The sequence below is a fragment of the Microtus oregoni genome, unplaced genomic scaffold (assembly GCF_018167655.1).
Source record: "Microtus oregoni isolate MIOR12 unplaced genomic scaffold, Mior012 000005F_ref0000423, whole genome shotgun sequence".
Classification (NCBI taxonomy): domain Eukaryota; kingdom Metazoa; phylum Chordata; class Mammalia; order Rodentia; family Cricetidae; genus Microtus; species Microtus oregoni.
This window is the reverse complement of record NW_024543064.1, coordinates 20,385,576-20,397,899: the sequence shown is the minus strand read 5'-3', so window position 1 is coordinate 20,397,899 and position 12,324 is coordinate 20,385,576. Positions and strand designations below refer to the sequence as shown.

The 12,324-nt window shown below is 49.3% G+C and overlaps 2 protein-coding genes across 3 annotated transcripts in view; one reads left to right on the top strand and one right to left on the bottom strand.

Annotated features, from left to right (window-relative positions):
* Eya3 (EYA transcriptional coactivator and phosphatase 3) overlaps positions 1-3,727 on the top strand; it is an 87,341-nt gene extending 83,614 nt beyond the window's left edge. For both annotated transcript variants that reach the window (XM_041651877.1, XM_041651876.1), the window contains one exon: positions 279-3,727. In XM_041651877.1, the coding sequence (XP_041507811.1) occupies positions 279-359 (81 nt within the window). In that variant the 3' untranslated portion in view covers positions 360-3,727. The remainder of the gene's footprint in view (positions 1-278) is intronic.
* A 2,492-nt stretch (positions 3,728-6,219) lies between these two features.
* On the bottom strand, positions 6,220-12,167 carry Xkr8 (XK related 8). The gene is made up of 3 exons (XM_041652010.1): positions 11,696-12,167; positions 10,004-10,200; positions 6,220-7,715 (listed from the first exon to the last, which is right to left on the bottom strand). Exons 1-3 carry the CDS (start codon positions 11,986-11,988, stop codon positions 7,006-7,008), a joined length of 1,200 nt encoding a protein of 399 aa, XP_041507944.1. The 5' UTR covers positions 11,989-12,167; the 3' UTR covers positions 6,220-7,005.
* Positions 12,168-12,324: the final 157 nt, after the last annotated feature.

The window sequence follows — 12,324 nt, the reverse complement described above, 5'->3', positions numbered from 1 at the left end:
GCTAGGATCACAGGCATTCGATACTACATTCAGAAATACTAATTTCTTATCACCATTTTATTTGATCCTGAAAACCTTAAAAGCTAGGACAGGTATTTCTTATAAAAGCATAGGTAGCATTGAAATTTTTTACAAATTCCTCATATTTCTGTGTCCTGTACAAAGTTCTGACAAAAGGATAGATGGTTTCCAAGAGCCTCAAGGAGACATCTGTGGAGGAGAGGGTGTAAGTTGGCTTCCAGAAGTTGGGCTAATTAGCCTTCCTTCTTCTCTTCCAGCACAACATGCCCTTCTGGAGGATCACAAACCATGGAGATCTGGTGTCCCTGCACCAGGCTTTAGAGCTTGACTTCCTCTGAGAACTGGAACGTAGAGCCTTCCTTCCTTGTGAGCTTCTTTTACCTCCGACAGGAGTCAGGCTAGAGCCCTCTGAGACCCTTCTCTCCTGTCTGTCTGTCTGTCTGTCTGTCTGTCTGTGTCTCAGCGCCCCTTCCCCTTCTCTTGTGCTCTTTCTCTCCCTCCATGGAATGCTGGCGAGAACACAATCAGAACCAACTGCAGTTTTTGCTAAGAACAAGCCGCAGCCCCGTCCATAGTCCAGCAGGAGGTGGCTGGCTGGAACAGCAGACTTGATGCTGCTACTATGCTTTAGTTCTGTTTCCTTCAAGAAAGAAGAACGAGAAAAGGCAATGCTTGGGGCACAGTTGCACCTTTGGTGCATGGACAGACTGGGAGCTCCTCCTCATCATGCTGACGGAAAATGTGTCCCATGAGAATATCTCCTGTAATCGTAGATGTAGAAGTCCTCTCCCAGTGAATGGGTATGTTACTTTTGTAGCTGAGGGTCTGGTCTCTGAAGCACTCCTTCCCCCCCTCCCCCCCCCATGAAGAAAGCGGTGTGTAAAGTTTCCGTGACAGTGGTAATGGAAATGTCTGAAATACCTCTCTGTGTCAGCAGCACCCTTTAGTGGCCCAGGACTCTTCTTTCCAGGAGGCTCCTCACTGTCTTAGGGCCCTGGTCACTTACTAACTTTAGACTTTGGCGTCTCCCATCTTGTAAGCCTCTGCCTCCTTGCCAGTCCTTCATCTGTAACCAAAAGTCACAACCCTGGAAACTCCTTCCCATAAACAATAAATCTACACCTTTAGCTCATAATTTAGAGACTGCGTCCCAGGAGGCTCACCCTCCAAATTGGAGAGAAGGGGCTCGGGGTCCTTAGGAATTTCATCCTTGGCTCCTGAGGTAGGAGTCTTCCTAGTGCTCCTTCTGCAGAGCAGCTCCTGTTCCCAGCAGATGCTTGCTCTGTGGCCAGCTCAGTCATCAGATGTTGGGTTCACACTCCCTGCTCTCTTTCAAATCCACTTCTCTCCATGCAGCTCTGGCCAGCCCCCACCAAAAAGTCTTGAGAGCAGGCTACACCTGCTTCCTTTGCAACTTACATGCAGTTGTCCAAACTTATATTTGCCCAGATCTGTGTCTGGGAATAGAGAGCAGATTGTTAGAACCAAAACCCAATTTCCCATGAAACACTCCGTTTCTCAGATGCCATGATGAAGTGGGAAATCAGGCCAGAAATACTCTCTTGACTTAAATGCCTGAAAATGGAACCCTGAACTAGTTGCAAGGGCCCTGTCAGACTGCCCCAGATGCTTTGGAGGAGAGCCTGGGCATAGTCCCAGCCATCAAGTCCAGCTGGGTTTTGTTTTTTGGCTTTGTTGTTGTTGTTGTTTTGTTTTGTTTGAAGGCACTGTCCCTTGAGGACCAGTATGAGGTCCTTAATTGGGGTAAACTTCCCTAGAGGTGAGGGAATGTGCTACTGTGGTCCTCAGGAGGTCCTTGACAACCACTGCTACAGTCACTGTCCCCAGAAACGCTGCAGCACAGAGGCTACCAGACAGCAGCAGAAAGGCTGGCACACCATCTGCAGAACTGTTGGCCAGTACTTCTGAGAGCAGCAGTTGAGGAAGGGGCTCAGACAGGAAGTGAGGTTGGTGTTCCATTTTAGTCACTCATTTGGCTTTGTTTTGAGATGGGGGTGGGAGCAAAGAGGTGGCATCTAAGCCTGACTTTCCTAGGCTACATTGAGCACCACCATCCCAACACTGCCCGGCCTTTTTTCGTGGTTCATCATAGAAAACTCGAGGATAAGTTTTACTTTGAAGCCTCAACCCTGTCCCTCGTTGCCAGTGTAGTTTCTTGTCCTGGACAAAGGCCACCTGTTGACTTCAGGCTTTTAAGACTGTCAAGTGGTGACGCACAGCCTTCTGCACACAGGTCATACCATGAACACTTAAAGGGAAACTCTCCATTCTTAGAATGTAACATGGAATCCCTTTTCATCTTGCCCCACCTGCCCAATTTAGCTCTCTTTACAAAAAGAATTTGGACTTGGCCAAGAGAAGCAAGGAGATACTGAGCTGAGGAGCCTCTGCTCTGGCAGCGACCACTCTGTCAGGGCAGACAGGAAGCAGGGGTGTATTGGTGTATTGCTGCCCTTGGCATTGACTTTCCCTCCCTCCCACAAAGGCTTGGGTAGGAAAATGAGCTGGCAGCATTAGGAACTGTTGGTACTAGAAAGACGGCTTGCTAGTTAATAACACTAGCTGCTGGTGCAGAGGTCAAGGTGTGAGCGCCCACACGGCTGCTCACAGCATCTGTAACTGTAGTTCCAGAGGACTAATGCCCTCTTCTGGAACCAAGCACTTACATACATGCAAGAAAACACTCAGAAAATAAAATTTCTTTTAAAAATCAAAAGCTGTTGGAACTTGGAGCTGCAAGAAACTGGGTTGTTTCATTAAAAAGAGGCCATCTTTACTGGACAGAGCGCCCTGAGCAATCGCTGGTGCATCCTTCCCTGCTGGATTCAGTGTTCTGAAGGGTTAGTGTAGACATCTCATGGTGTGGGCTGATTCTAGGAGTGTCCTGGGATATGAGGTGACTTTCGAATGTAAAACTGACTGTGCCTTAGCATCACCCTGTCCAGTGCCCCTGGGACAGCTGGTGATGTCCGGGAGAGTGGATCCCTGCTCCAGAATTTAGGTGCCTATTTTGGGCTTTTAATTTGGGGGTGTTCTGTCTTCTGTACAAGTTGGGTGTCAGATCTAGCATCCCAAGAGACTTGGCACAGCTTGTTTGCGATTCACACAAATTCAGCCTTCGCAGCTCCAACTAGAATCTGATTGACATTGCAGTTGCAAGCGTGTGGCACTTCCAGACACTACTCTGAGTCACAGTTGACAAGAGCACCAGGCAAAGCATGGGGGGGGGCTATCTCCCAGGTGGCAAGCTTGGGCCCTCCTTCATTCCTCTCCAGGGTGTAGCAGAGGCATCTTCAAGAAGCTAGAACTATCCAGACAGACTTATTGTAGATGCCAAGTTGGAATTCTGAGGTCAAATATCTTATCCACAAGAGGCAAAAATCTGCTTGTGTCTCAGCCCTGTCCACAGGCCACCTGTCCTCCCTCTACCCTTGAGTCCGCTCTAGCAAGCAAGGCTCCCTGGCTGCCTCCTAGCACACTGAGCGGAGCCATCCCATTAAGGACCGTTTCTACTTGGATCACCACTCTCCCTCTGGACTTCAGATGCCTCTTTAGCAAGAAAAGGCATCGGTTGGGTTGGATATATTTATGTGACTGCGGGCATTTGTGGCTATAGAGTCCTTGATCATAATGTTATATGTAATGGGAACTATCTTATAAACTTGAAAAAAATAAAATTTTTATTTTCTATTCAGTTTTCTCATTTGTCTTTTTAAATACGGTTAGTCCAGTTGCTGAGCTATGCAGGGTCCTAACCAGGGCTTCATTAAGAAAGATGTCAGCCTTTCAATAACTGGGTCATTAATTTCATACACACAAAAAGTGATCTTTTGGTATACGTTGGAAAACAAGGAATTGTTTTTATTTCAATTGTTTCTAGAATGCACTGCTTTTTAAGATGTGGAAATGAAGTAGATTTCATGACCTGTCAAGTATGCTGAGCTTTACTAAAGAGAAGTCAGTCTGTGCCGAGCATAAGCTGCAAACCAGTAAAACAAACTCATACGAACCCTTTAACTGGCCTGATCACAAGTCATAGCAGCCAGTTTTTCTCCAGCCCTTCACACTGGTCGGAGTGGCCGTTACTGTATTACAGTGAAGTGAATAGGATTCGTTTATCATTTTGAGGATCAGAAGCATCAGACCACAGGTGAATTTCCTCAGGAGCGTGACGACATCTCATACCCTGGCTAGTGGTCTGTTAGCTGTTGTCTGTGCCTTGCTCGGTGAAAAACACAGGTCCAAGTGTTGACTGCCCCCCAAATCCCAAGAGCAAACATCTCCATCTCCTCCTAACAAAACACTTCTCGCACAAACCCTCCGTGACATGTAAACTTTTTTCATTTTTCTTTGTTCTTTTTGGTTTTTCAAGACAGGGTTTCTTTGTGTAGCCCTGGCTGTCCTGGGACATGTAAATCTTAAGATTTTTTTTTAAAACACTTTTCTTGTTTAAAAGTTCTTGGTCGGGGGCTGGAGAGATGGCTTAGCAGTTATGTGCACTATCAGCTCTTCCAGAGGACCCAGGTTCAGTTTCCGGCACCCACATAGCAGCTCCTAATTGCCTGTAACTCCAGCTTCAGAGGATTTGAAACCCTCACACAGACATACATGCACATGAAATAAAAGCAAATTATTTTTTAAAAAAAGTTATTGGTCGGGTATGGTGTTCTTGTCTGTTATCCTCAGAAGCAGAGGCAAGATCATACTATTTTACCTCCACACCAGTAAGTGGCTGGCAGAACTATCTTGAGTCCCAGCACTGGAACCAGAACCTTCTCTTCCACCTCTGGCACCTTTGTCCTAGTCCCCGTCTCACCAGACCACAGACTTCCCAGAAGCTTTGGGCTAGCCTAATCTACACGTGGAACCTTGTCTCAAATGACCAGGAACTCCCTCTGTAGACCAGTCTGGCCTCAGACTCACAGAGATCCTCCTGCCTCTGCCTCCCAAATGCTAGGCTTAAAGACATGCGCCACCACCTGGCTTAAGGACACTTTCTAATTAGATGTAATGCCGCTGATGTAATTTTAAATTCTTTCAGAATAAAGAGCTTTGTGTGTGATAGTGTACACCTGTAATCCTAGCAGTTGGGAAGCTGAAGCAGAAGGACGTGTTCAAGGTCATCTCGGTGGGATAGACTGACTAATAATAACAAGGCCAGTGTAATAACTTGCACTTCCTTTTTTCAATTTTTAAAATTTTTTTGAGTGTATGCCTGTATATGCATGTGCAAAGGCCAAAGGAGGATGTTGGATCTCCTGGAGCCAGAGTTACAGGCCGTTGTGTACTACCCAGAGTGAGTTTCGATCACACTAGATCTTGGGTCCCAGCCCTGGAACCAGAACAGAATGCTCCATCTCCCCAGAACCGTCATCCACATCGTAAGATGTGTCACTTCACCTTGCACCCAGCCCCTCAAACTCACCTCCTAGTTCTAAAGATGCTACTCTTCAGGCCCAGTAGCAGAGCTCCTAGGAGAACGCACTGTCTGCCAAAATGTGAGTTCTGCTGCCTGCCAGATGAGCTCACCAGGCTCACCAGCTACTGCATCTTAGGAAGCAAAATGCAGTCACATTGTGGGGTATTTGTACACTGAAGATACACTGCTTGACTGGTTTAATAAAGAGCTGAATGGCCAATAGCTAGATAGGAGGTCTAGGCAGGACTTCCAGGCAGAGAGAGAGGAAACAGGAGATGCATCTAGGTACCTGACGTGCCAACAAGGCATGGAGAGAGTCAGGCATATAGAATGAAAGGTAAAAGGCCACAAGGTTAGTTATAAGAGCTAATGGGACAAACCCAAACTAAAGCCAAGCTTTCATAATAAGTCTCTGTCATTATTTGGGAGCTAACTAGTGGGACAGAGAAAGGCTAGTTACAATTTGCATCCAGCATGGGGCTCGAACCCACAGCCCCAGGATTAAGAGTCCCATGCTCTACCAACTGAAATGGGAAATGTTGCAGGAGAATTGTTGGTATAACCCTTCCACTGTGCCAATAAGGCCACCTCAAATCAAAGGATGGAGTCAGTGATTGGCTACTGGGATTTGCCATAGAGTTCTTCAAGGACTGAAGAGATCTGCTAGAGAGGACAGGAAGAGAAGATTTCCAGGGAGGCAATTTGGGGAAAACGTGGAGAGAGGGTCAGCCAATTGACTCTCCACTGTCCTTGGGTTTATCAGGTCTTTATCTCAATTTCTGCTTCTCGAGTTTTTATTATACTGGAACAATTTAGATATTCATTACAAAGTCATAACTAAGTCAGCCCATATCTCTATTCCAGGAGTTTGTACCAGTTTTAAAGGGTTCTAGACCCCTGCCACCTGTCCGTAATAGAAAGGCTGACAGACTGTATTTAATGGTACATACTGGTTTGGGAAATATTACACGGTTTTAATAATACTGTTAAACACATGCGCACATGTTCTCTTCCTTTCACAGACTGAGGTAGGAGGTAAAATACTCAGCGGGTTGTGCATGGCCTAGACCACAGGTCCATGAGGCACTTGCTTTAAAGGTGGCCCAAGAGCCAGAGTAGAGACTGCTGCATCACAACACTGGAGGGGCTGGCAGGGTCGTCATTGGCCTCTGGTCTTTGAAATCAGTTGTTCAAGTGGGTAAGGAAAGAAGGTAGGGCGGCAGCCAGTTCAAAAGTCAGAATGATGCTCCCGGAAAATAAAGTGCTCTCAACATTTGTTGATTGACGTGAGTGGATGGGGTGGGGGTAGGGAAGACTTCTTGAGAACATCCCCAGAACCCCAGGACCTCCTAGAGCAGGCCAGGGAACCCAGGAGACAGGATACCTCCACCAGTCACCTGAGAGGTAAGAATGGCAACGTGAGGCTTTGGTGACAGCAGCTCATGGTTGGTAAGGAAGAGAAAACAGCTTGTATATGATTGGCCTTTGGCCCTTCCAAGGCCCAGCTCTCCACATCTTCCTCACTGGCTGAGTCAGACCCTACCTCAAAGGGCTCCTTCCACGTCTCCAGCCTCTGCCAGAGAAATCTCCTCTTTGATCTTGGTGAAAAAGTTCTGTGCTAACTGAGTGGCCCGTCTGTTATAAAGCAGCTTAGGCTGCTTCCTAGGAAGGAGACTTAGGGCCCCATCCACGCGGTCGGGCTCCCAGTTGCAGCTAGGGTGCAGCCAGAGGTAGTAGATCAGACGCAAAGCCAGTCCCAGGAGGAAGCAGGCTCCTCCTATCATCAACCACATTGGCAAGAAGGTCCCGCTGGGCAGCAGGCTGCTGTGCGTCACCCAGGTGCTGACCAGCAGAATACTGTCACTGAGGATGAATAACAAGTGGATGACGGAACGGCCTCGGGTGCGGCCCCCAGCCACATTGAACCAGGAGAAATAAAGGATGATTGCCACCGTCACCCGGTACAGCCACTCAAAGTTGGGGTTTGGCATAAATTGTGTGCCTTGAAGCCAGACCCAGAACAACAGCACCAGCCACAAACTGAAGAAATGCAGGGCCAGATATTGGGGGAAGAGAGCTGAGAACAGGGCGACAGCGAAGATTCGGGGACACAGCAGCAGCAGGTTCCACAGGAAGTAGAAGGCAGAGGAGCTCCAGCCCAGGCGAGACTTAGAGGGAAGGCAAGTACGCAGGGATCGGTGGTAGTCCACAAGTGCCCACGAGATGCCCAGGAAGGATGAGCCGATGCCAAACCCTACCAAGAACAAGAAGAAACAAGTCAGCCTTGAGTGCAGCCTGCCTGGCAACCCCAAGGCTCACAGGAACTCTGGCAGAAACCCTGAAGTTGGTCCTAGAAGCCCCAAGTTATTCAGGAGACAGTTGGCGTTCCAACCGAAGAGAGAGGACTGCTTTCAAATGCTACCCTGGTAGCATAAGGATGGGAGACTCCACTTGGTATTTGGCACTCCTGTGCCTTCACCCTAAGCCTCATCTAGGTTCCAGCCCCCCCCCACGCCCCTTTCTCCGTGTCAGAAGTAGACAGATCTCATGGAGTAGCAATAGGCCTTCTGCAGCTGTCCTCAGGACTGGGAGCAATGGCCTACCTTCCCACCATTCCTTACTCTCCACCAGGTACAGCTTGGCCTGTTATCCTGACTTTCCAAGATCTAGTTTAGGATAGGGGTCCTATCCCACCTCCGACATGCCTACCCTGGACTGGAAGCAGCATGGCCTCCAAGGAGGGAGTGGCACAGGCATGCCCTGTGCGTCCTCACGCAACAGAAGTTTACTGAGAGCCTCCTGTGTGTCCAGAACTCACCTGTTACCTGGTATCAAATCTGTAGCTAGTCCCATCTCTTGCCTACCCAGGCTACTCACCCTGCAAATCCCAGCTTGAATAACTTCTGGGGTTGCCCTTCTAGACCCCATTTTGCAGCCAGAGGTCCCTGTAATATTCCACCCACCCCATTAACATAGCAATGGCCTGTTTTGTTTTCGAGACAAAGAGTTTCTCTGTGTAGTACTAGTTATCCTAGAACTCACTCTGTAGACCAGGCTGGCCTGGGATTCAGAGATCCGCCTGCGTCTGCCTCCTGAGTGCTGGCATTAAAGGCGTGTGCCACCACCGCCCAGCCTGTTTTCTATCTTTGAGCTCCTGGAAGGTAGAAAGCTGATTTGGTTCATTTGGGTTCCCCTGGTGGCCCAGTACATGGTACATAATAAATGTTTGCTCAATCAAAAGTTGAGAAAAGCCTCTCTCCTCATGCTCAACCTACAGTGTAAACCATCTATCTCCGCCTGGCTCTGACCTCAAGGAAATGCCAAGTACCTACCAAGTGCTGAAAAGGAACACCTGTCGGCAGGCACCTCTCTTAAGCGAGGGGTTCTCCCAGGTGCCATGGGAGTGATGACGGCTTCCTCGGGGAGCTGCTGCGGAGGACCTTGAGGTATGCATGGATGGGGAACAGAAGGGGGAGCCCTGGGCTCTCAATCCGGTGTGAGGTAGAGCATTGCTTGGTCTTGAAGCAGTCTCTCCCAAGGCTCCTCACTTTCCAGATGTCTCTGAGGGTTTCTGGGGCCTTGTGAGTCTCTGCCACCTGACTCTTGCGGTCACTCAGTACACCTAGTGTAACTATTTGTTTTACAGGCTGGGTGGAGGCTCTGTGTATCTTGTTCACTGCTGTGTCCCCACCTCAGTGACAGACAAAGAACCAACTTAAGTGTCTGAAGGTTCTCTGTGGGGAGCAGGTGAGGTCCTGAGTGGACCATGTCACATACCCCCATGCCTCAGGCCCATGGGAACAGCAAAGAGCCCAGTCTCAGAACACACATTAAAAAGCAGCTGGCCTTTAGCTAGAATCAGTGTGCACCGAAACTTCAGGTGCGCTGTGCCGCTGCTTCAGAGTCCGAGGCCCACCCGAGCTCAGCGTTTTTAGGTGCCTGTTTCTTTATTCCGGTTGCCAGTTAGGTCACTCCTTAACCCATGCAGGTTGAAGTAGTGCTCAATAAAATGTCCATTACCTAACAAACCTATCATTATGTGTCAGGTAACCTATATATTTTATTTATTATCATCAAAGTAATAAAAAGTACATCACTGGGCAGGCAAAAGCAGGGGAATTCTGTGAGTTTGAGGCCAGCCTGGTCTATATAGTGAGAGCCTGTCTCAAAAATAAAAGATGGAGAGCAATTGCAAAATACACCTGACACTGACCTCTGCTTTCTGCATATACACACATGCACCTGCAAACACACACAAACATATGCACACATTTGATGTGCGAGGCCCTGGGCTCTATATCCATCCCCCACATTTAATCTGCTCATTACTCCACAAGGTAGTTTCATTTGTTATGCCCGATGCTCAGATGAGGATAAACTGATAGTCTGAGTCACTTTTCTAACTCCATGCAGCTTGAATGACTTTAGATCGGAATCTACTATCTAAGGCTCCGTCTCCCTGCTTTCCTTCTGTCCACTAAGAGTGAGGACACTGCTAACACTGAGGGGCACCAAAGGGGTTCTCGCTGGCCCAGCACTCACACTGGTAGTATTCAGCTTGACCACTCTTCAGCACGATAGCCAGCACCAATGTGAGCTGTGGTGTCGCCTCCAAGAAACTCTCAAAGAGCCGCAGCATGCTGATATCCAGGGTCAGGAACTCTGTATAGGCTATGTCACTCTCGGTTGGCAGCTCCTGCTGCAACAAGGACAGCCCCTGCTGCAGCCCGTGCAGGCACCTAGGCAGAACACACACATAGATGCCCAGCGGGTCAGGTCAGTGTTCTGGAAGTCCCTCCATTTCCGACCACTGAGTGCATGGAGGTGGGCTTCAATCCTAGCTTGTCACTTAACTGCTATGGAACCTCAGGCAAGCCACCTAACCTCACAGAACCTGTTTCCTCATCCTTTAAGTTGGGGACATACAACTGCCATGCTTGCTGGTCAGGCGTGGTCCCGAGTTTAACCCAATTCACCAAGGCCCTGTCTTAGAGATGGGAAATGGAATTGAAAAGCAAGCAAGGGGCCTGCGATGGCGTTGCACGAGGTGGTGCACCTCTAACTCCAGCTCCAGGGGATCGGATGCCCTCTCTGGCCTGTCCTTCACACCCATCCGGGCTGTACTTGTACTCCCTCGGGCAAATCGCGAACATTCAAAGCCCCCACCCCACTGCTGGAAGCCGACTGCAGCTTTGCAAAGATCTGAGGGGAATTAATTCCACAACAGATTCTGCATCCAGTCACCCCACCCAACCCACACCACACTATGAAGTCCTGCCTTCCATGGCGTGACCCTGACTCCTGGACTTTACTTTCTCCCATCTCACCCAAGGGCTTATTCATGATTTCAAAAAAAGTCACGGGCTGGAGAGATGGCTCAGCAGTTAAGAGCATTGCCTGCTCTTCCAAAGGTCCTGAGTTCAATTCCCACCAACCACATGGTGGCCCACAACCATCTGTAATGAGGTCTGGTGCCCTCTTCTGGCCTGCAGGCATACACACAGACAGAATATTGTATACATAATAAATAAATAAATAAATTTTTTTTAAAAAAAAGTCACCAGGCCAGCACTGTGCCAGGAACTGTCCTCACTTATCACTTCTGGCTGAGCCTGGGAAAAAAACCACACAGTCCACACATATTTTCTGTGTCCAGCCCTGGCTTGCTCCAGGGACACAATGAGGCAGGACCCATCTCTGCCTTCTTCATTCCCTGATGGGGAGGCAAATGTTCACAGAAAAGGACAAAATTAAGAAAGAAGGGAAAGGGGGCACTGTCCTGGAAGTTGGAGCTGCTACCCAGGAAAGGCACGAATTGTGCCAGGACAATTTATGGACATGTGCCTTTATTCTGCTCAGAACACCAGTAGTAACTATTGCCAACCCAGCTAGACACCGAGTAAACTGAGACCAGTGAGGTCAGTGATCACTCAAGGGCCTAGTCACAATAAAAATAAAAAAAAGTCACACAAGGTGGTCCACGTCTTTAAAGGCAGGTAGATCTGAGTTTGAAGCCAGCCTGGTCTACAACGCGAGTTCCAGGACAACCAGAGCTACGCAGGGCAACCCTGCCTCGAAAATAAATAAATAAACAAACTAAATTAAAATTAAACTAATAAAAATTAAGAAACACTCTTCTCTTTGGGCCCACATTATTGCAGAGACTTTCTCAGTAGACTTGGCTCTGACGGCTGTCAACCCACGTTCCTCTCCTCGACGGGCCAGGGCACTCACCTGTACAGATAGCCGAGCTGCAGCACATGCAGCAGCGTCAGGAAACGACGCGAGGGCAGCGACTTGTGCAACTCGATGGGGTCGGTGGTCAGCCAGACCCAGCTGAAGAGCTGCAGCAGCACAGAGGGGAGGCACAGCAACACCACTACCAGCGCGGCCCACAGGTAACGGCCACCGAGCACGTACTGGACGACGGCCCACAGGTCGGCGGCCACGTCCAGCAGGAAAGACAGGGTGCCCACCACGCCCACGACCACGTCCAAGAACAGAGGGGAGGGCAGCGAGACAGACATGGCCCTCAAGCTAGCCTGCAACCGCTGGCCTGACTTCCAGCCCCGTGTCGTCCGGCAGGAAGGGGGCGGGGCAGTCGGGAGGCGGGGCCGAGGGGCGGGACTTCCCCCTCTCGCCCTGCCCGGGGAGGAGCGAGACGCCCAGACCCCGCCCCCAGCCCACCCTGTCCTGAGCCCGGCTTCTGCTGACTTAGATTTTGCGTTTGCCGTTCAAGGAGGCGGGAATGACCGCAAGATTAGAGCCTAGAGCCCCGACCACAGCTGCTATCCCTCACGGTTGCACTGTTGCGAAACCAAACCAGAAAACTTTTTAAAAAGTACCTAGGGGTTCTGCAGACC